The sequence below is a fragment of a genome, unplaced genomic scaffold, assembly GCF_019419815.1.
Source record: "Pyrus x bretschneideri cultivar Hongxiangsu unplaced genomic scaffold, Pyrus_bretschneideri_v1 Contig83, whole genome shotgun sequence".
NCBI lineage: Eukaryota > Viridiplantae > Streptophyta > Magnoliopsida > Rosales > Rosaceae > Pyrus > Pyrus x bretschneideri.
The window spans coordinates 490,944-513,477 of NW_025999824.1; the positions used below are offsets into that span (position 1 = coordinate 490,944).

The 22,534-nt window shown below is 37.1% G+C and overlaps 2 protein-coding genes, 1 non-coding gene and 1 pseudogene across 3 annotated transcripts; 1 reads left to right on the plus strand and 3 right to left on the minus strand.

Annotated features, from left to right (window-relative positions):
- Positions 1–953: 953 nt before the first annotated feature.
- LOC103940049 (glucan endo-1,3-beta-glucosidase, basic isoform-like) lies at positions 954–3,266 on the minus strand. Its single transcript, XM_009350120.2, has 2 exons — positions 2,876–3,266; positions 954–1,987 (listed from the first exon to the last, which is right to left on the minus strand). Exons 1-2 carry the CDS (start codon positions 2,967–2,969, stop codon positions 1,044–1,046), a joined length of 1,038 nt encoding a protein of 345 aa, XP_009348395.2. The 5' UTR covers positions 2,970–3,266; the 3' UTR covers positions 954–1,043.
- Positions 3,267–6,359: 3,093 nt separating this feature from the next.
- On the plus strand, positions 6,360–6,857 carry LOC125473332 (annotated as a pseudogene).
- A 5,263-nt stretch (positions 6,858–12,120) lies between these two features.
- LOC103929164 (glucan endo-1,3-beta-glucosidase, basic isoform-like) lies at positions 12,121–13,881 on the minus strand. The gene is given in 3 exon segments (XM_048576006.1): positions 12,121–12,785; positions 12,788–13,195; positions 13,709–13,881. Coding segments are annotated over 3 exon segments (1,044 nt in total). The 5' UTR covers positions 13,806–13,881; the 3' UTR covers positions 12,121–12,246.
- Positions 13,882–14,411: 530 nt separating this feature from the next.
- Positions 14,412–14,561, minus strand: LOC125473372. Its single transcript, XR_007255279.1, has one exon. It is a non-coding gene; the product is annotated as a U6atac minor spliceosomal RNA (small nuclear RNA).
- Positions 14,562–22,534: the final 7,973 nt, after the last annotated feature.

Genomic DNA, 22,534 nt, shown 5'->3' on the forward strand with positions numbered 1-22,534 from the left:
GCTCTAAACACGTTCCTTAAATGCATATTCATTGTATTTAAATTTATAAGTCTTATTTATTCCTTGTTCTCAGCATTTGCATTCAATAAATGGCTTTCGTCACCCTCAGGTGTCGGCCAGCACGTGACCATCCCGATGTTCCGAGGACATCGGGATTGAGGCGTGTCAATATGGATGAAATGAAAGACTACATTAGGTATGTTGTGTGACCGCTCAAAGAAAAGTTTTATAGGATGGTAATAAGAATAACAATGCTTATGTCACAAAATGTTAGGCGAACAAGCATCAACACATGCAAAAAATGAGGGTGGTGGAGAGGAGAATGCTTCGTTGGATATGTAGGCACACGAGAAATGACTGGATTAAGAACGAAAATATCTGAGGTAAAGTAGGATTTGCTGCAATTGAAGATAAGATGAGAGAAAATCGATTAAGGTGGTTTGGATATCTGAAACGAAGACCTATAGATGCTCCAATTAGAAAATGCAATTATGAGATAGAGACTCAAGGAAAAAAAGCTAGATGAAAATCTAGGAAGACTTGGACAGAGTCTTTAAGAAAAGACATGAAGTATTTTGAGCTAATTGAATACTTGGTACAAAATCAAGGGCGTTTTAGGATTCATATAGCTGACATCACTTAGTAAAATAAGCCTTTGTTGTTGTTCTAAAAACTTTTCCTGTAAGTCCAATCAAAACGCCATTAAAATGATTTAAAAAAATAATAATAATAATAATAAAGAGGTTAAACGAACCTAACAAACAGATAGAATAAGCTATCGTAAGAACATCACACGTGTGGGGTTTATAAGATGACTGAGGTAACTGAAGAATACACAATAATACAGTGACAGTTGTATGCATTAGTTTTCAAATCCTTTACATAGAATTCCATTATCTAAGTAAAGACTATTGACTCTCGACTAGCATTTCTTTGGGTACTTAACTAGGCGCCTTGCAGATAACTTTGCCATCTCTTATTAGTGGTTCGATCGCAAACAAATGCTGGCCCTTATTTTCACAATTCATTTAATTACTAGCTAATCAATTGAAATCAATTGGGTATTTAGGCTGTCTGTTTGGGGAAAACAGCCCCCAATGTTTTTCAAGCTCTGGGGTCTTTCTATTCTCATCAAACATGGCGAAAATGTAAGTTTCTATGGGCTTTCCAGGCTTCCTTGGCGTCCCTTTCTTCACATGTTTAATCAAATTTGAGTTATAAGTCCTTGCATTATCAATTGTTGTTGAATTTGCACCAGCTGATGGCCAGCCAGTCTCCGATACAACAATTGCCAAAGACCCTGCACCCGCCCTCTCAAGAGCTGCATAAGCACTATCCAAAATTGCATCGAAAAGATTATTGTAACCGAGGTTGTCATCTTGTACTACAACTGAGGGAGCTGTGAAAAGAGCATAATCAAGACGAACGTCACCACTGCTGCCACTGTAAGCAAAATAAGGGTACATGTTAAGGAGTAGCGGAGAGTTGTTGTCCACGAGGAAAGCAATGAGGGGATCCAAAACTGCTCTATATTCGGACTTGAATACGCCTTTTGATGGAGGAAAGGACACTCCAAGTACTGTAGTGTCAAAAGCAGTGGAAACTTTGATTTGGTTTCCAAGACTAGCACTAGAAATTGCATTTTGAATGTTTCGCATTGCCGGGACAAGAAATTGTGCTAATGAGTCCGAGAGCTTGATTTCATTTCCTACCGCAAGATATTTGAATTTTACATTGTCATACTTTCTCACGTTGTTTTGAACCCATGTATTTGCATTATCTTGGCTTGTGGCAAGGTTTTGAAGGTTTTCATCTGGTATGCCTAACATGAGCTCAATGTTAGAGCCTCTAAGGGCCTCCAGAGCGGCTGGATTTGGATTATATAGTCTCATTCTATGGATATTATTTTGGTTGAAGAGAGTAATAACTTCTGCTTGGGATGGTAGGTCGTCGCCAAGCATTCCATAACATACACCAATTTGAGCACCTACGTTGCAAACGAATTTAATGTTGTTTGCATGTTAGTCTAATATATACATTTTATATTTGACCATCTAATGAATTACAATGAATATTAGAAAAAGGAAAAATATTAGCCGATTTTATGAATTCATACGTTAATGACTACTTTGGGTCTTTCTAATTAGTGTCATAATAGCACGGTACCATGGTGTAAATGATAGGTAAAGGAAGGAAAAAAAAAAAAAAAAAGGACACAAGCAGAGAATAGAAGGAAGTTTTCGACGAAAAAAAAAAAAAAAAAAAAAAAAAAAAAAAAAGAGAATAGAAGGAAGTTGATGTTCCACTCTAAAGACTAAAGCCAATTACTATACGGGTAGTGTCCTAATTAACTTCTTACAAACCCTTATTAGGCTTCTTAATTTCATGTGACATTCACTCTCACCGATGTCTCACATCCCGCACAGTACATTTCAGTCATCATCAATAAATTCGGCAAACCTTTTAATAATTTATTCATTTGATTGATGACATAAATAATTTGATATTCTTAATAAACTTGAAAATGATCTTTTTAATAATCAGATGGATTAAATGATATTCTATTGGATCGAAGAAGCCTTGAACATGGCTTAAATTGCAAGGTTTGGAACTAATTACATTTGTGAGTCAACCCTAACAAATTCCATTTCTTTTAACTAAAACAAGGAGTCCCCTCAAGTCTGAGTAAATTAAGGTTCTCGTTATATTTTCTTGCTGTTCTGATTAGTGAATCCTATTGTTGTACTTAGATGCAATGAGTTTGATAATTTAAGTCTTTCATGAATTTCCTTCTTTAAAAAAAATTAATAAGAAATTCAAAACTATCAACTTTCTAATTATGGCTTTCTGTGTGTGTGAGAGAGAAATTATGTACCTGTTGTTTGAAAGCTAGCCATCAGTTGCCCAAGTAGAAGTATCATCGAAATGACAGAAGAGCCTCTGCCAACCGAAGAATTGGATTTAGCCATGACAAAAAAACGATATAGGTTCTAAGAATTACAAGAAGTGTGTGCCTCCCAAAGTTGCTGCCTTGCTCTTTAATTTCCAGAGATCAGAAAGAGATGTAGAAGTACGTACTCAAGATATACGAGGGCCTCCTATTTGTTAAACTCGAAAATAGTGAAGCCGACTGTGGAAATTACCGAGGTACATAGAACTAACTTACATAAAAAACTTCTACTGTTTAATACTATACGAGGGCTAGCTTTAGTCGCCAACCATGATGTATGTGAGTCTTGTTACGTATCTATGGTTCAATATCACCCATGCAACTCAGCCTAGCATATATGTGCTTTATATTGAAGAGAACTTTAACGAAAAGCTCTCGATACTATTCATTTTAACGAAAAACCATATTTTTACACTAAAAAGTCAATCCTAATACTATTCACTTTACCTTTTATTTTGTCTCTATCGTTAAAACTCAAAGTTTTCAAACTCTTTCCATTAGTTTTCCTTATATTGAAGGATGGGTGGGGTTTGTAATTTTGTGCTTTCAAATCAATACATTTTTGAAATATTAATTCAAAACATAGTCAAATGGCATTATTATTTCATTTAAATTATAATATGTTTTTTGTGTATTTATTAATATGTCTTAAAAATGGGACATATTATTTATATTGTTCATCCATATTATAACACGTAAAAAGAAAAACACCACTTATATTATCTCCTTGATTAAACACAACCTAGCTAATTCATGAAACGTTAAGGTGGTTCTAAGTAAGGTGCGCTATAGCTGGAAGTTGAAGAACTTGTAGTTAAAGTATGTAGTTGATAATATAATTGAAAATCTAGGTAGCTGATTGATGTGAACACGTCTAGTCATGGAAGCTGCGAAAGGTATTACGTCGGACAAATGCAGTTTTGCTTCATATTGATTATCATTAAATTAATTTTAAATTTTAAATTTATGTGTTAAATAATTAAATCAAGCTACTCTACCGACAATCAATTGAGGAGATTGAGCATCACCCTCACTTTTGGAGTGAGCAAAGATACACTCCAGTCCTTTTCATTATGTTAACAATGAAATTATACACCGCGCGTGTGCGGTATGTTGTGCTCTTCCTTAATTAACTGGCATGTGGAAAAAATGAGTTATTCCTCCAAAACATGACATGTTAAAGAGGTGGACTTTTAGCACGTGTGATGTGTTGGTAGACTTCTAGCCTTTTAAATGTACTCAAGTTTTGTCACTCTATTACAGTTTAGTGGTATTCCTCTTTACTTGAAAGTAAAAGGTTTTATGTTCGAATTTCATGGATGATGAATTCGATACCAAATTAGGTTGCTCATTGTATGGCTTAGCCGAACTCCCTTTCCTCCTACTGTAAAAATATATCGATATACTAAAAACGAAAAAAAGTACCCAATTTTTTGTTCTTAATCGTTTTTTTTTTTTAAAGTACTCTAAGTTTTCAAGAATATTTGACCATATTTCGTTATCAAAATATGGTTAAACACTTTTTAAAAAAAAAGTTGGCAAAAATTTAGACTATAGGGCTTTTTTTTCTTTTTTTTTTTAATGAAAGGCGATAAATTATTGACTTCAAATGGAGATTGCATCATATCTTGGCTAGAAGGTCTTGAACAAAATCATGAATTCTTCAAACCAAACTACATTGTCAATTGAAATAACAAACTTAACCAACCTATGGCCAGCACTATTACATGATCGAGGTGTATGTAGAAACTTCGTGGGGTGTAGAGAACTCGCAGCTTGAATGATATCCTCTGCTAAAAGTCCCGTCGCAGACAGTTCCTTGGAATGCTTACAAATAAGTGCCACATCTTGGGTGGAATGTGCCCCAATTTGATGTGCAAGCCACACACCTGCTAGCACTGCTAGTAATTCAACTTGGATCACCGATCCAACACCCACTCATACAGTGAGTTTGACACCAAATGATTATGATTAGCTTATTGTGTGACTTAACCCAAGTATCTATCATCTGGTATAAATATATATCCCATTCAGCTATCATTTAATATAAATATGCCTTTGTACTAAAAAAAAAATTAAAGGCATTTTTTGGTATGGGTACGAGAAGAATCGAGAATGAGATAAATAAACCACTAATTATACCGAACACATTTTTCAGATGTCATAAAAAATTAATGAGACCAACCTACTATGTTATTCATTTAGGATTAATTACACTAACACCTCCTGAGGTTTATCGAGTTTTCAAAAAATCTCCTCACGTATAAGACATTACACTAACACCCCTTCACGTTTTAACTCGCTTTCACATAACCCCTTTAATCAACATTCTTTTTCTAATATATTTCTTTATTATTAATTAATTAATTATAAGGGTAAAGCTTTCAATTTATTAGCAGAATTTTGACTGAAAAGGTTATGTGAAAGTGAATTAAAACATGAGGGGATGTTAGTGTAACGTCTCATACGTGAGGGAGTTTTGTGAAAATTCGACAAACTTCAGGGGGTGTTAGTGTAATTAACCCTATTCATTTAACTTCATTTTTTTTTTCTTTTCTTTTTACACATTCAATATTATCACACAGTCGAAGAGCAGTTAAACCTCACAATGGGCTAGCCACAATAATTTGGTTTGAATTCACTTTTAAGGAAAATCGAATCTAAGACATCCGGCTTACAAGTGAAAAGTAATACCACTAAATCGTAGTATTAAGTGATTAATCATTTGACTGTTAGTCAACACAAGTAGCAAGACCTCTTTTTGAAAATATCCGTTATGTTCCCAATTTATACATTTTTATTCTTTTTTATTAAAAAAAAATGTTATTCCTTTTGTGAGCCCATCAAGAATACAGGCACAAGTTGGCTAGCCAACCAACAGTCCAAAATAAAAGCCTCATAGAAAGCAACAACTAGCCCAAATCCAAAAACAAAGACAATTTAATTGATTACCTTAAAAACAATTAGTTGAGGTCACTCAGTACTATGGTTTGGTGGTATTCTTCGTCATTTGTAAGTGAGAGGTACTAAGTTCGAATCTGGTGGATGGTGAATTCGATACGAAATTAGGTTGCTCATTGTGTGGCTTAGCCAAACTCCCCTTCCCTTTAGTGTAAAATATAAGGAAAACTAATGATAAAGGTTTGAAAATTTTGAATGTTAACCAAAAACTATGCACTAACTTTATTTAATGGTTAGGACAAAACCCAATATTAAACTAGCCTAGTTAAAATGGTCCAAACTATAAATTTTCGATTTTACCCCAACGTCAAGTCTTTGTTCGTTTATCCTCTCTTCCTTTCTTCTCTCTGCTATTCCCTGCATCCATAACCTCAAATTCCTCATCTCCTTTCATCACCAACCGGAGCTGCAAAGCGAGAGAGTGAGAGAAACAACCGGAGCAGCGAATATGATGACCATCCTCTCCTCTGAGACTATGGACATCCTCGACGGTGTCAAGATCAAGGTCCACACCAAGATCATCAAGGTCCTCACGGGAATACAACCAGAAAGCGGAAGCTGAAGGTCAAGGCCTGGTTCGGCTCCCTTAAAATCAGCCCCGCCATCCACGCCGCTCTCTCCCAGATCGGAAATCTCATCACCGACATCACCAAGGGGTATCGCTACAGGATGCGTTTGTGTATGCTAATTTTTCCATCAATGCCTCCATCACTAATGAGGCCAAGTTGATCGACACACGTAACTTTTTGAAAGAAGGTGAGTAAGGTGGATATGATGATGTTTCTATCACCCAATGTGAAAAGGTCAAGGATAACCCCATCTTGGATGGAAATGAATTTTTCACGATCTTGTGCCCTGATCAACCAAAAATGCCATCTTGTATATCAGGAAGTTTCTTGATGGTATCTATGTGAGCGAGAGGGGAACCATTGTTGCAGAGGAATGAAGGGTGTTTGTTTTTGTGTTCTTTCTGAATGTAGTTTAATTTCTTCATGGGATTGGCTAGTTATTCCTTTTGTTGCAGAGTTCCTGTGGAAGAAAATATATTAAGGGGCAGATGCGGGCTGCAGGTTTTGTTGAATGTTTGATTGTGTTGCTGTTTTTGGTACGAAATTAGAGAGAAAAATATTAAATATCTGTCATGGTTGATATATTTGATTCATTTCATAGAGGAATAATGGAGAAACTGATGGATTTAAGTACTTGAGGGAAAGCTGCCCTTTTGTAATCACTAAGCTACTGCGTTACGTTGGAAGTATGGGTGAGCATTCTTTTGTTACTTCTGGATACGAGGAAGCATTGATTGGAATGGAAGGCAGATTTAAGGCAAAGTTGTATTGATTTGGAAAATAAGCCATTAGAATGCTAAAATAAAAATGAGAGTTTGGTTCGTTTAATTTTTTTGTTTGTTTGTAATATCTCATGTTCTCAAGGATTTGTTTTGTGATGTAGTTTATAAACCCTTGATGATGGATGGCTATTATATGTGTGCATTTGGGGTGCTGTGTCATGTGTTTGTGAATGAAAATAATAAATTTGTAAATGAAAATTTATGTGGTGTATTTGGAGGTGTTTAAAATTGTGTTTTTGTTTCATGCATAACAAAAAAATTGTTGTTTAGTTTAAGAAACAGTGACATTACTCATGTTCAATTCTATAAATAATTAATGTTCAATTTTAGAAATAGATAGTGTTCAATTTCAGCAATAGTACTCGTGTTATGTTTCATAAATAATACTCATGTTCAGTTTCATAAATAGTTCTCGTGTTCACTTTCATAAATAGTAATTGTGTTCAGTTTAAGAAATAGTGATAATACCTGTGTTTAGTATACAAAATAGTGAGTATTCAGTTTAAGAAATAGTGATAATATTCGTGTTCAATTTACGAAATAGTGAATGTTTAGTTTAAGAAATAGTGACATTATCACTACTCAGTTTAAGAAATAGTGAGTGTTCAGTTTAAGAAATAATGATAGTGCTAGTGTTCAATTTAAGAAATAATAATATTACTAGTGTTCTATTTAAGAAATAGTATCGATACCCCTATCCAGTTCGAGAAATAGTTAGTGTTCAACGTTTATAATTGATAATTTTGTTTACTTGGGGAAATAATGTAGCTATTTGATTTTCCTTTTTTTACTTGAAGACGTAAAGTATCAAATTGTTAGTATGATATCAATGCATTTTTTGTTGATTTATTTTTCAGGTTGTTGCTAGGACAGAACAAAGCCACGAACAACACTGCCGGTAAAGGCAGATAATATGAAGAAGGTGGTGATGTTGAAAACACTTGAGCCGGTGAAAATACCAGAGCTTTACGAGCAAATTTATAAGACCATTGTTTTATCCGTTAAGAGTTGAGACCCCACTGGCAAATCTACAAAGACTCACAAACTGAAAATGAAATTGGGATAATTTCCAATGGAGTGGCTCTTGCATTCCAAGAGAATGGGTTCTAAGTGGTAAGATAAATTAAGGGTGGAAATTGATCAACAAAAGAATCTAAACCACCTAATTACAAAAAAGTAATAAATTAATAAAATAATAACAATAAAAAAACATAATATATATATATATATATATATATATATATAAAATAAAAGAAATTGGGGAAGCAATTGCACCCATTTTCTTTAAACGTGCAAAATGGTTTGAGGAGGTGGCCACTCTCCTTCACCCACGTTGACTTTTACCTTCCTTTCATGAGGAAGGGGGACGACAAGAAAAAAACAAAAAAAAGTAAAACCTGAAGAGAGAACAAACGGCCAAAAGAAAAAAGAAAGAAAGAACTGGCTGGCATAATGGCATACTTGTAAATAAAGGGAAGTTTTGTCCTTATGATTAAATATAAAACCCTTTTGGTTAAATAATAGTATAGGGTGGTTTTTGATTAAATTAAACTTAGCTCAAGCCCTTTTCATTAAAACTTCCTAAAATATATTGTTGTAGTCCAAAAAAAAACAATTAATTAAAAAAAGGCATCACTAGTAGGAAAAAATGTTTACATGACAAATCTTTGGCCAATGAAGCAATTTTGTCGCCCAAGTACGCTTTGCATGACCAACAATGTGTGTCATTGCACCAAATGTCCATGGCAAATAAATAAACCAAAAACATTGCGTGACGTCAAGGATATTTGCCCAACGACCTAAACTATTAGTCGCGCAACTATGAAAAAGTTCGGGTAAAATAAGAATTTGGCACCATTTTTTGCATGGCAAACAAATTTCTTCGCAACAAAATACTTTAACACCCTTCAAGAAGTGCGCGACGAGCTACCTTTAGGTTTCATCGCTCAATGTCTCCAGAAAGGTCGGTCATAAAATAATGGCAAAAAAAGAAAGAACTTTAGGCGACGAAGGCTTCATCGAGCAAGGGTTCATGGGATTCATTAAAATTCAAGATCTGCACGTTCTCTCCTCATCTCCTCTCTTCCTCATCTTTTTCTCCCCCAAATTCCAAAACTTTCTTCTCCCCCATGTCCTAAATCTTCTTCCCTTTTTCCTACTCTCACCATCGACAATCGAAGATATCCACGGTAAGTCTCTATTTCTCCCAATTAAGAACATTTTTTTTTTTGTTATGAAAATTAGTTTTTGAATGTTTAATCATGTCTCAAATTTTGTGGGTTTTCGAACTTATGGAATTATAATTTTGTAGATATTGCATTTGTCTGATTTCGCATCCGATAATGCAGCGATTGTGACATGTGAGGGAGAAGGATCATAATTTGTATGAATTTTACAATTGTCTTTTGTTGCACAATTGTATTTCATAATTAAATATAAGCTGATTATTTTAGTTTGTTTGTTTTTGAAAATCTATGTTGGATGTGGACAATATGTATATCAAAGTTTGTGGGTTATGGATAACTTTTAATTTGCAGGGACGGTTATGCCGCTTTTCCGGTGCAATTTTATGTTTGGTTTTGAACAATTTTGTTTTTCCGTAAGGAAGAACAAAAAGACAATATCTTTCAGGGCCAGACATATGATAAATGATTAGAGAAGCCACATCAACTGTGATTTCATGCGGTAAACGGAATCTGAGAGGGAGGCACACTCCATTCTTGTGCATGACATAGGGTCACTGGTTCGGAACAAATGTCATACAAGTTGATTGTCTGTTACAATAAATTGATGAAACAATAACTAGGCTAATAGCTGCTTCAGCGGCTGCAACAACTCTAACAAAAAATGAGAAAATATTTCCTTGGTACCAAATCAAGGCAAACTCTGCATAGTAGATATGACCTCAAAATAACCTGCCAAGCTCTTTCAACAACTGTGGGACTCATGTCATGACTAAGATGTCTCGTATTTCTTGAAAAAAAACGATTCGATTGATGAGATTTGGTATAATACTTATGAAATCGATGAGATTGATATTTATATATTTCTTCTTAGAACATACTGATCTAACCTCATAAGCGGGACCATCACCCCACTGCTCCACCGGAAATTTCCTCTGAGATGAAGAAGCCATTGTTGAATGAGCTATTAGTAAGTGTCAAGTAGTAATTTAACAATTACTTTTTATTTAATAATTATTAATATTTTATATTTTTGTGCATAACAGGACTTTATTATTGATGATATTGATACATTATATCGATAACATCTTCAAGAGACGTTGCGGGAAACAAAACATTACGCCAATCAAGATACACATGCACCACCGGTACAGTGGCTGTTTAGTTGGATCAATATAATAGTATTTTGTTCAACTTATGCTTAAATATTTTCTTAATCTGTATTCAGATTATAATAATAATTTACTTGAACTTTTATGGACTAATTCCAGGTGAATCGTCTTCACCGTTTCAGGTGAAGGTGGTGGCTGGAGGTGGACTATTTCAATTACTGATTGATTTCTTTATATTCGGTTTCAATTTTTTTGCTTTCGATCGAGGGCTTTCTTCGATCTTTGTATGGCTGTTTCTCTTTTTTTGTTAGGTGTTGTTTGCAAATTTCGGATTTTGGGACTGCAAATCTAGGATTGGGGACTGTATTCATTCGATCTTTCTACATAAGGTTAATATCTGCTGACTGCATTCGTTCCCGATTCCGAACTGAAAAGCTGAAACAATTTCGGGAATACCAACATTTCGATTCAGTTTTCAAAATCCCATCCCGAAAGATATCGATTCGGTTCTCAATTTATGCTTTCCGGTTCGGAATCCCAGGCATAAATATTTAGTCAATGAAAAAATATGGAGGCTTTTGTGCATAAAAAGATAACGAATAGCACAAGCGAAATTCACATCACACACGTGGTAAATTACAAATGGATTATTATATCATCCAAGTTGTGTATGTTATGATGGCATATGATTCTCTTAACAAAGAACAATAAAAAAAATATAAAGACATTCATGGTGATAAATTATTAGAAATAAAAGAGTTTTAACGAAAAACATACAGTACTGTTCATTTTAACGAAAAACTACATTTTTACATTAAAAAGTCAATTATGGTACTATTCATTTTACTCTTTATTTTGTTATTATCATTAAAATTCAAAGTTTTCAAGCTATTTTCATTAATTTTCCTTAGAAATAAGGATTAATCTTAGTTTACTACTCTGAAGATTTTTGGTTTTTAACGTTTTATACATGAAGTTTTTTTCGTTCCAGTCTGGTACATAAAGTCCTAATTTTGGAACACTTTCATACATCGATTAAGTTTTCTATCAAAACCTTCATTAATTGATGATGTGGCGCCCACTTGGATTATGACTGGATTCCACGTGTCAATTTGGGCCCACATAAAATAAAATTAAAATTAAAAAAATTAAAAATTAAAAATTAAAAATCTAAAAACTTTCCTCACCGCCCATCTCTTCTCATCCTTCCTCCTGTAGCCACCAATTCCCTCCTCTGCCCTTTCTCTCTTCGATTCCCCCCTTCTCTCTTCCACTCTCCTCTGTTGTCCGCCGAAACTCACCCCCTTGTCCTACACCGTCGATTTACCCTGTGTCCTCCTCCAACTTCTCTTCTCCGTCAACCCCACCCCCGTTCCTCTGTCGACCCTACTTCCGTCTCCTCCAACATCTCTCCTTCGTCGTTTCGTATCAGGCTGTGTTTTGATTGAGGCTGGAGCCGGATCTTAAATCGAGGCATCTGGAGTAGGGGCTTGTGGATCCAAAGCTTGAAGAAGCTCATGAGCCGAAAAGATGCACCACTGAGGTGGAGTCGGAGAGATTCAGTGAAGAAAAGAAGGGCGTGTGAACAGCCACATGATAAGTATTATTTATAACAAGATAATTCCGTAACATAGTTGAGTTTCCACTCTTATTGAAATTAATAGGATATTTAGGTTTGAGTTTCCACTCTTAATTGAAATCAATGGTATATTTAGGCTGTTTGTTTGGAAAGAAGAGCCCCCAGTGTCTCTCGGTCTCTTCTCCACGTTTTTGGTTCTCATCAAACATGGCAAACACGTAAGTGTCTATGGGGCTTTCAGGTTTCTTCGGAGTCCCACCCTTGACATGTTTAATCAAATTCGAGTTGTAAATTCTTGCATTCGCTGTCGTTGTCACTCGCTCGTCTCCGCCAGCCGAGGGCCAACCAGTCTCCGATACAACAATTTTCAGAGAGCCGCCTCCAGCCTTCTCTAATGCTGAGTAATGCGCATCTAGAATTGCCTCAAACAGGTTTTGATACCCAAGCCGACCGTCATTGACTACAACCGATGGAGATGTAAAAAGGGCGTACTCGAGTTTAATCTTCTGACTATTTTGAATGTAACTAAAATATGGGTACATGTTAACAAGCAAAGGAGATTGGTTTCTGACTAGGAAGCTTATGATAGGATCGAGAAATGGTCTATAATCCGGCCGGAATAAGCCTTTTGATGGAGGAGATGATTCTGGAGAATTATAGGAAAAACGGCAGTGGAGACTTTGATTTGGTTTACAAGCCCAGCCCTAGAAATTGCATTTTGAATGTTGTCCATTGCAGGGCCAACATAGGGTGCTCGGTTACCCAGGGCATCTACTTCGTTTCCAACGGCGATGTATTTGAAATTGACATTCGGATAGCTTTTGACATTTCTTTGAACCCAATCATCTGCACTGGCTTGGTTAGAAGAAATGTCTTGAAGACGCTCATTTTCGATGCCTAGCATGACCTCGATGGTGGAGCCTTGAAGGGCTCGGAGAGCGTCGTCGTTAGGAGCATAGAGCCGTAGTTTTTGGATGTTATATTGTTTGTACAGAGCTATTACTTCTCCTGGGGGTGGCAAGTTTCCAAGTGTTCCATAACAAACACCAATGCTTGCTCCTGTATCAGATTCAAAGTTAATGATATTTATAGGATACAGTATCTTAAAAGAAAAAAGAGTTTTAATACTCTTTGTTTTAACCAAATCACACGCATAACAATTGTCAAGGTTTATTGTGCAACGGTACATAATAGTGGTGAGGTTATAAAATGATAGTGTTTATTACACTACCAACGTTGATTGTTACATCATGAATGTTTTGTTGCATTATTGACATAAGTTCATATTAAAGTGTGTGTGTGTGCATCAAGAAATCTATTATCGTTATTAACTTTTAGGCTTTCTACCATCATGTTTAATGATGTTATAATATGAAAGTTATGACATGACGTCTTAATTATAAGAAATGTAAGGCTACTAAAGCAAATTAACATACAAAATAAATAAATAGATGTATATTACAAAAAAGCATAGTAGCCCTTTGATTTATGGAGAAGCAACTTGTGACTTGAAAGGTATGCACACATGGTACGGACATGCAAGTGTGCGATATTTGAGAGAGAGAGAGAAACCCTTAGTGGTAAGGGTAGCCATTAGCAGACCAACAACAAGTAGCATTATGGAAACCATGGTAGGGCTTTTCCCAATTAAATTGGACGACTCGACCATTGTGCAATTTCTTTCACAGCTAGCCAATTAGATGGAGAAATGAAATAAGTTAACAAGGAAAGACACTGCCTCTCCAACTTGTGAGGTACCTTCTTTATATACAGCTCAAGTCACGGACTCAGAAGATAATTGCATGCATATAGGGTGGTACGTACTACTCGAATAACACCGTTTGGTCTTTCTTTTCCACAAAATCAAGTGGTGGATGTGTCAATTGACTTATATGGTCTTCTAACGAAGTCTCCTCTGTAGGCTCCAGAAAATTCAAGCATTACACTGTATTTGTCTTTATTATTATTTTTTTTTTCCACAAAGGTAAGCGGTGGATGTGTCAATTGATGTATATGGTCTTCTATCGAAGTCTCCTTTGTAGGCTCTAGCACATTTAAGGTTTACAGGTCGGTAATGTGCTTGTCGAGAGATTTTTCAATGTGACCGGCACACGAGGTGATATACCACGTGTTATTATACAAATGGTGAGATATATGTGTTAAAATGTTAATAACTTAAAAATTTAAATTTCTCATTACTTACATAAAAACACATGGTGTATCACTCGTATTCATATCACAATGAAAAATTTCTCGTGCGGGTGTCGACCATGCAAAATATAGAACACTACAACACGTTATTTCATTAATTGATGCGTTGTTTTGTTGTTGCAACTTAGTAATCGGTGTGTAACTGCAGCTAAGCTCGAAAGTTGTTCCCGTCCCTGTAAGGGAGATGTCAACCATCTCTCCTTTCTACGAGCACTATAATTGCACCAATTGAAGTAAGAAATGAAGATCATCTTTCAAATTTGAAGATTAATAGGAGGGATAAAATATGTTTTAAAATAGGATATATACCATTAGACAAAATACTTCTTATGACATCTGAATCAATAGCATTTTTGGAATATCACACGGAACTCTGCTATTTCAGGTATCTTAAAAAATTTGACTTTAACATAGCAATAAAAACACATCATACATGACATTTAAATAATGTCATGTACAAATCAAGTTGGATGACATTTTGTGAGTATCATAAAAATGAAAACTAGTTTCCATGGCGCATTGTTAATGAAGAAAATATTGAAAATGCCATCTGGTACAACTTTAACGACCTGTGTGCCATTAAAAGTCTTTTTTTTTTTTTTTATTGACATTATATACTCTAAACTGGTATATGTGATTCCAACTTGATTGTAAGTAGACTAACCTAACTCATACTTATAAGATTTTTTATGGTGAAGGTATGATATTCATTGATAGAAAATTGAATAAATACAAACATGATAGGGTGCATACAGTGGGTTTCGATAAAAACTTTGTCAAGGATTTCAATCCAGATGAAGGGAAAAAGAGCGTCCTACACCATGAGAGATTACATATGATTACTATCCTCAATTAAAAGTTCTATTATTACATCATAAGGTTCCTCAAACCAAACTACCGAAGTATCAAGGGCTAAACCCAATCTAGCCAACCTATGTACCACCTTGTTCGTCCAGCGTCGGCCAAATGTAACCTTGCACTGAGAAAAACCATTTAAAATCTATCTAGTATCTGCAATAATGTGCCCAAAAGAAGATGAATCCTTTAGGCCCTCATGTTGAAGTGCCGTGGTCACCATCAGAGCATCCCCTTCAACTTCCAAGTGTGTAGTATGCTGGTGTTGTGAAAAAATCACTGCACCCACTCCTCCAATCTCTAACTGTTCATCCCATGCCGCATCAAAATTACTTTTAATCCACCCATTTTTTTGCCGCTTCCATGGCTGCCCAGTGACCACGTTGGTGTTCTTCCTCAACCCATGCCATTTATGGAATTCATGTAGCCATGTATGCACTTTACAGTGCATTTCCGAAGGCTCCAGAGCCTTTCCATTCCACAACATTGCATTCCGTTCTGTCCATGTGCACCAAATTAAAACCATTACCAAGTCAAAACTCTCCCTCGACATTGAACCTGCAATGGCAGCTATCTATTCCATCAAACTCTACCGCATATCCCCTTTGCTTCTGATACCCAGCGGACTAGAAAACCACACCACCATCGCACGGGGACAGAACCTCATCACTTGATCAATTGTTTCCACATCCCCATCACAAAACACACACATATGTTTAATTTCTTTTTCCTCAAGTTGTCCCTTGTCGATAATGCATCCAAGCAGCATCTCCACACACAGATTTTTACCTTCCCCGACATGTGAGCTCTCCATATCGCTTTCCACAAAAATTTGACCTCTGCAGCCATTATCGAACCACTAAGTTCATTCCCATTTACTTCTCCACAGTACCGTGCCAAATGGTATGCACTCCTCGTTGTAAACTTTCCATTTGACTCCGCATTCCATATTAAGATATCACCTGTATTGAACATGCTAAGAGGGATGCATTTGATTAGTGCTACCTCTTCCTCGACAAATAGGTTATGTATTGTTTCCATGTTCCATGACGAACTTCCATCCTCAATAATCAACCTGCTGACTTTGGCATTGTGATCCATTCCCCTCGGTATGGGACTAAGAACTTTAAAAAAAATTATGTCTGGGCAGCCAACTATTCCCCATATGCAAATTTTTGAACCATCTCCAGCCCTCCACCGTGCACCCCTATGGATTATAGTTTAGGCAGCAGTAATGATGCGCCAACAAAATGACAAATTCGGTTTAACTTGGGCAGATAAGAAACCGGTTTAAGGGTAGTACTTAGCCTTACGGAGCCGTGCTACAAGTGACGATGGTTGTTGTAAGAGCCTCTATCCCTGCTTTGTTAACAACTGCTTTGTTAACAACGCAAGATTAAAAGAATAGAGATCATTGAAACCCAGCCCATCTTCACTTTTTGGCTTACATAGTTTTCTCCAACGAATCCAATGTATTCTCCTTCGACCTTGTTGTCTCCCCCACCATAATTTTGCTACCATTTGATTCAATTCATCACAAAGAGAATTTGGTAGGAAAAAAGTTTGCATAGTATACAATGGCACCGCTTGAGGAAGGCTCTTGATCAAAATTTCTTTTCCTGCATTACTCAAAAGATTCCATCGCCAACCATTAAGTTTTTTCCATAGTTTATCCTTAATGTAGGCAAGCGCTTCTTTCTTTGCCTTCCCCACAAAGACCGAAAGCCCCAGGTAACAATTGTGTTATTTCACTCGGGCCATGCCCAAGCAATTCGCTAGTAGTTGTCCATCACAATCAGTAAGGTTTCCACTGAACGCGACACAACTCTTCAAGTAGTTAATAGCTTGGCCGGCTGCTTCTTCGTATGTTTTTAATAATTGTTTCACTTGGATGCATTCCTGAAGAGTGCCTCGAGCAAATATGAAACTATCGTCTGCAAATAGTAAGTGGTGCACACTTGGCGCCTTTTTACAAACTTTAACCCCTTTAATTCTTCCCGTTCTCTCCCATGCATCAAACAGTGGTGATAAACCCTCCGCACATAAGACAAATAGAAATGGCGAAGGGGGATCACCTTGTTGAATTCCTCTTTTTGGATGAACATATCCCATAGGCTGCACATTTAATTTAAAGGAATTCGACACTGTTGTAACACACATCATGATTAGATTGATCCATGCCTTGGAGAAACCCTTGTTTTCTCATCATTTACTCTAAAAAACTCCATTCGATATGATCATAGGCCTTACTAATATCCAATTTCAGCGCCATAATTCCATCCGAACCACTGGGTTTCTTATGCATATAATGGGCAATTTCAGATGCAACCATGCTTTTATCTGAGATTAATCTTCCCAGATCAAAAGCACTTTGTGATGGAGAAATAATTTCCAGCAAATCCGTTTCAAACGGTTGGTAAGCACTTTAGAGCAAACTTTATAAATTACATTGCACAAGCTAATTGGGCGCAGTTGTGTCATCACTATAGAATCTTTGTTCTTAGGAATTAAAGTGACATGAGTGTAACTTTTTTTTCGCAACATAACTCCAGAAGATAATAACGATCTTACCCCATTGCAAACGTCCTCACCAACAATTGCCCAATGCTTTTGATAGAAACCTGGAGACATTCCATCCAGTCTCGGAGCTTTCGTAGGATGTGTTTGAAACAAAGAAAACTTTATCTCCTCATTAGAAAATGGAAGGAAGAGTTCCTCATTCATACTCTCTGATACTCATGGTGCAACATTTTCCAATATTTCATCACACACTGTAGGTCCTTGAGAATCAAATAATTTCGAAAAGTAGTTCACAAGTACCTCGTCCATACCTGCTTTATCCTCTCTCCACACCTTCCTCGTTAAAAAATCTATATAAGCAATTAGCCCTTTGTCTTCGATTTGCTTTTTGATGAAAAAACTGAGTATTTTGGTCCCCAAGCTTTTAGCCAATTTTCCTTCGATTGTTGCCTCCAGAATGATTCCTCATGTGCAAGTAATGAGTGGAGTTTCATATACAAATCACGCCGATGTGCAATTGTGGTTTCCGTAAATGGTTGCCCATGACATGCCCGACCTTGATATTCTCCTAAACACCAGGGTAGGTACGTGCTGGCCAACACCCGAAAGTAATGAAGCCATATTAGGATGCATAAGAACTAGAAAGAAAATAAAAGTTATGAATTAAAATACAATGATTATGCAAATGAGGAATGTGTTCAGAGCATACAATCTAACTAGAACACTAAAGGGAAGAAAATAAAATTGAATGAATAGAAGAATAGGTCCTACACCGGGAGGACTCGAACATGCCGATATAGAAATGCCTTGATGCTGGAATTTTACACCTCGATTCTAAGTCCTGAGGGGCTGCAAAACAAACATGAGTGGACCAAGTTGATATATATATATATATATAAACTAAAACAGTTATCAACATACTAACCCCAAAAGTTTTATGAAAACTAATAGCATAATAAGTGGTAGGTTTTCCGAAAACCCTAGCATGCCATAAAACATATCTCGTATATAGTGTACTAAATAGTGGTATCCAATAATAGTATCACCTGGCCCAATGCCAGCTTCTATGTCTCTGTGCCCTTAGCCAAAGATTATTTCTCCTAGCCCGAAGCCAAGGATTATTTCTCCCGACCCGTAGCCAACACCAAAACCTCGCCCCCTGACAGAATAATGACCACTAGATATGCATAAAACATTGAACATAATCTTTCCAAACATAAGTGTGTGTGTGTGTGTGTGTGTGTGTAGATATCTTAAAAACATCTTCATAGTATAAAGTCATCCATCAACTATACTATAAAGAAGTGTGTAAAAGCATGTTCATAAGCAATATAAAGTCATCCATCATTTATACTACAAAGAACATGAGTTCGATAAAATATGGTAATTCAAAATATTCTCAGTAAGCATAATATCTCATAAAACATTTCATAAAACGTAATCATTAAATTATGCTTTTCATGTATGCATTTCTAATATTAAAACATGCATTTTAGAAGGGGTCCACTCACAGATACTCCGCCTCCAAAGAGCCACGCAAATTAGCGAAAATGGAACACCACAAATAATTGCCCCTAAGCACAGAAAGTGTCAAATTAATAAAACTCTATTTTAGAGAATATTCCCTGACAAATGGAATATTCCTTGCTAGAATATTCCACCTGGGTCAAAGGGTTTGGGTCCAATGGGTTTTGGGGTTGATGGGAAAAATGGGTTGGGCTCTAAGGCCCAAAGGAAAATGGTTTTAGGTTCAAAGGGCCAAAGGCCCTGGGTCGCATAAAAGGAGGCTTAGGCTTGAAAGCCCGACACAATGCCTTTGAGTTTTAGAAAATAAAATAATTAAATAAAAAGGTTAACGGGCCTAAAGCCCGAGTCCCTTACGGCCCAAAGGCCTAATTTAACATGGGTTTGGGTTTGGGTTGCCCTAAAGTTTTAGGCTTAGGTTTTAGGCCCAAAGGCCTTGGGTTGCTTGTTCTTGCCGAAGAAGGAAGCTGGTTCTTGGTTGGAAACTTCCCTAGCTCCGACGGAACTCAAAACATAACATTTTCAAGCAATTCAAAACACTAAAATGAAGCCCGGGAAATAGAGAGTCGAATTATACTTTCCTCATGGCCAGCCATGGTTGAGAAGTGGTTAGAAAACAGTCTAAAAACACGACATTCTCGCCAGAAACATGGAGAAGCTCCACCAAGGTGTTTTCTGTCCCCAAAGAGTCCCCAAAACACATTCATTAACAATCCAAACAAGGAAAGAAGGAAGGTTCAAGGGTAAAAAGGCCTTACCTACGTCGAGGATACAAGGAACTCACTAAAGTTCCTCTGTGCTCCACAAAGACGAAGAGAGAGAATGAGAGAAAGAGAGTTAGCGCGGTGATGATGATGGTGCTGTCGTCGTGTGTATGTATGTTTGTGTGTGTGCCTTGGGGAGGGTTAGGTACAGCGAGAGGAAGAGGGAGAGAGAGTTATCCGAGAGTGAGAGGGATATGGGTAGAGGAAGGAGAATGAGAGGGAAAGAAAAAACAAGGAGAAAGATGATGGATTTGGAGGTGGGCCCCCCCTTAGGCACACAAACTAATCCCAAAAGCAAACCCAAAATAAACATTTAAACAAATATCTCAAAACCAAAGTAAAATTCCCAATTTACCCTTTCAATCAATAAAATTTGGGACGGGTTGTCACGGCCCACATAAAGTATTCAACTAATCCTCCAATGCTTTGACATCCCTTGGAAGTATACATTATGAGTTCTTAGCCCACTGGAGTAATTGGACTCTTGTTGATTTAACCTTTTCTGTAACCTGATACATTGGTGATCAATTGAAAGTTGTTGCCACCTTGCTTTTACCGCCTCTACACACCCTTCTTTCATATTCCACCCCTCTTCATATCTAAATAACTTTTATTGTCGTTCTCGGTTTCTTCCCAGCCAATCAACAAAGATAGGAACATGGTCCGATGACGTAGGATTTAGATGCACAACACGATATCTGGGGAATAAGTCAAGCCACTTTGGTTAGCCATTGCTCGATCTAATCTTACTTTTATACCTCCACCGCGTGTCGTTGCCTGGGTAAATTTGTATCCAGTGAAACCCAAATCTGTGTGTTGGCAAGTTCCCAATACATTACGAAATCCCTCCATTTGTCTATCGTTTCTCAAGTCTCCCCCTTCCTGTTCATCCGCATATAAAACTTCATTAAAATCCCCCACACAACAACAAGGTAGGGTCAAGTTCGTATACAATCGTTCGAGTAATGGCCATGAGTTATAACGATCACTCTCCGCCGAAAAACGATAGAAGAATGTCAATCTCCAATGCTCTCTATCCCCTAATCCACCTACGAATACGTTTGCAGCGAGAGATTGTCCGCCTTCTTCCACATCACACATAAACCTCTCGAACGTCCTCTACTAGGTACTGTAAACATAAAATCAAACTTTAATTGTGATTTTAATCTCTCTGTATACTCCATTGAGCTTTTTGTTTCGCATAGAAAAATCACACTAGGATCTTTTGAGATAACTAGTCTCTTCAGTGCACGAATTACCCAATGGTTCCCAAGCTCTCAGCAATTCCAGCTTACACAACTCATTGGTGTTGATGGGGCTGATACTTGTCAGCCTCCGCCGTTGTAGAATTCATAGAAATATACACCACAGACCTTCGCTTGGGTTCAGACCTATTCCAATTATCACCCACTTCTCGTTCACTTCTTCCCCAACTCAGGGAGCTTCTGTTGTGCTCTTCTTTGTCTCCTTCAAGCAGTGTATGTAGTACCCCCACCCCGTTTATTTGTTCTCTGTTCATGTGCCTGACTGCCACATAAAAAGGGCCAAATTAAAAGGGTTGGATCCTAATGACCATTCAGTTATGTCCCCTCCGAAAACTTGTTCTCCTAACTGCCCTTGTCGTGTTCCCATCCTTTCCTCATGTACAACAGCAACCTTTTCTAGCTCCATTCCGGATTGCATTTGGTTAGGCTCTTTTCTCGAGCCTCTAGGAATGATAATAGTCTCAGGCCCAGGTTGAACTCGGCCTTGGTCCAGCATAACAACATCTTCAATAGGGAGGTGTAAATGCTCCCTTTGAATTTGCGTTCCAAAAATCATAATGTTGTTATGAGGGTCCAAAGATTATGGCATAACTGTGCTTCTTCTTTCCTCATCATTATTGCGTTGACTCTGACATAAATAGGTGCAGCCTCATAAGGAATGATTGTCGTGGAATTATCAGTTGCATCCAAAAACGGTGCCAAATCATTAAGGTCAGGTATGAATGGCCTTACTTGTCGGTTATGTGTGTCATCGTTGTGTTGTAACCCCCAACCAAATTCATTCACGGAATTTTTGTCCGTCGTTGGGTCGTCTTGCCATCGCCCCACCTCTTCTGGAATATGCGCTGCAACTTCATCCTCCTCTTGCAGTCCATCAGCCTCCATAGAATTCGGAACTCTCACGGACCATCTAGGCTCAGGACCCAAACCAAAGCGTTTCCTTAATGGTTTCTTATATTCAAGGGATAGAACATCATCTTGGAACCATTTACCATAAGGCTTAGCTTTATCATCATCATTTTTTTCCACAAAATTTCTCACACTGGTCCTCAACATGGTCCATCATCTCACTGAGAAAGCACGTTAGGGGTAGTTTTTCATAACGAATGTTAGCTATCACCATAGAGCCATCAATTTGAATCGCCACACACCGTCGCAGTGGCTTAAAAACATTAATACGAACCCTGATTCTGAGAATGCTCCCATATTGCTCCTCCTTTCTACTTTGGTCCAATAAAATGTACTCCCCTAAGTTGTTG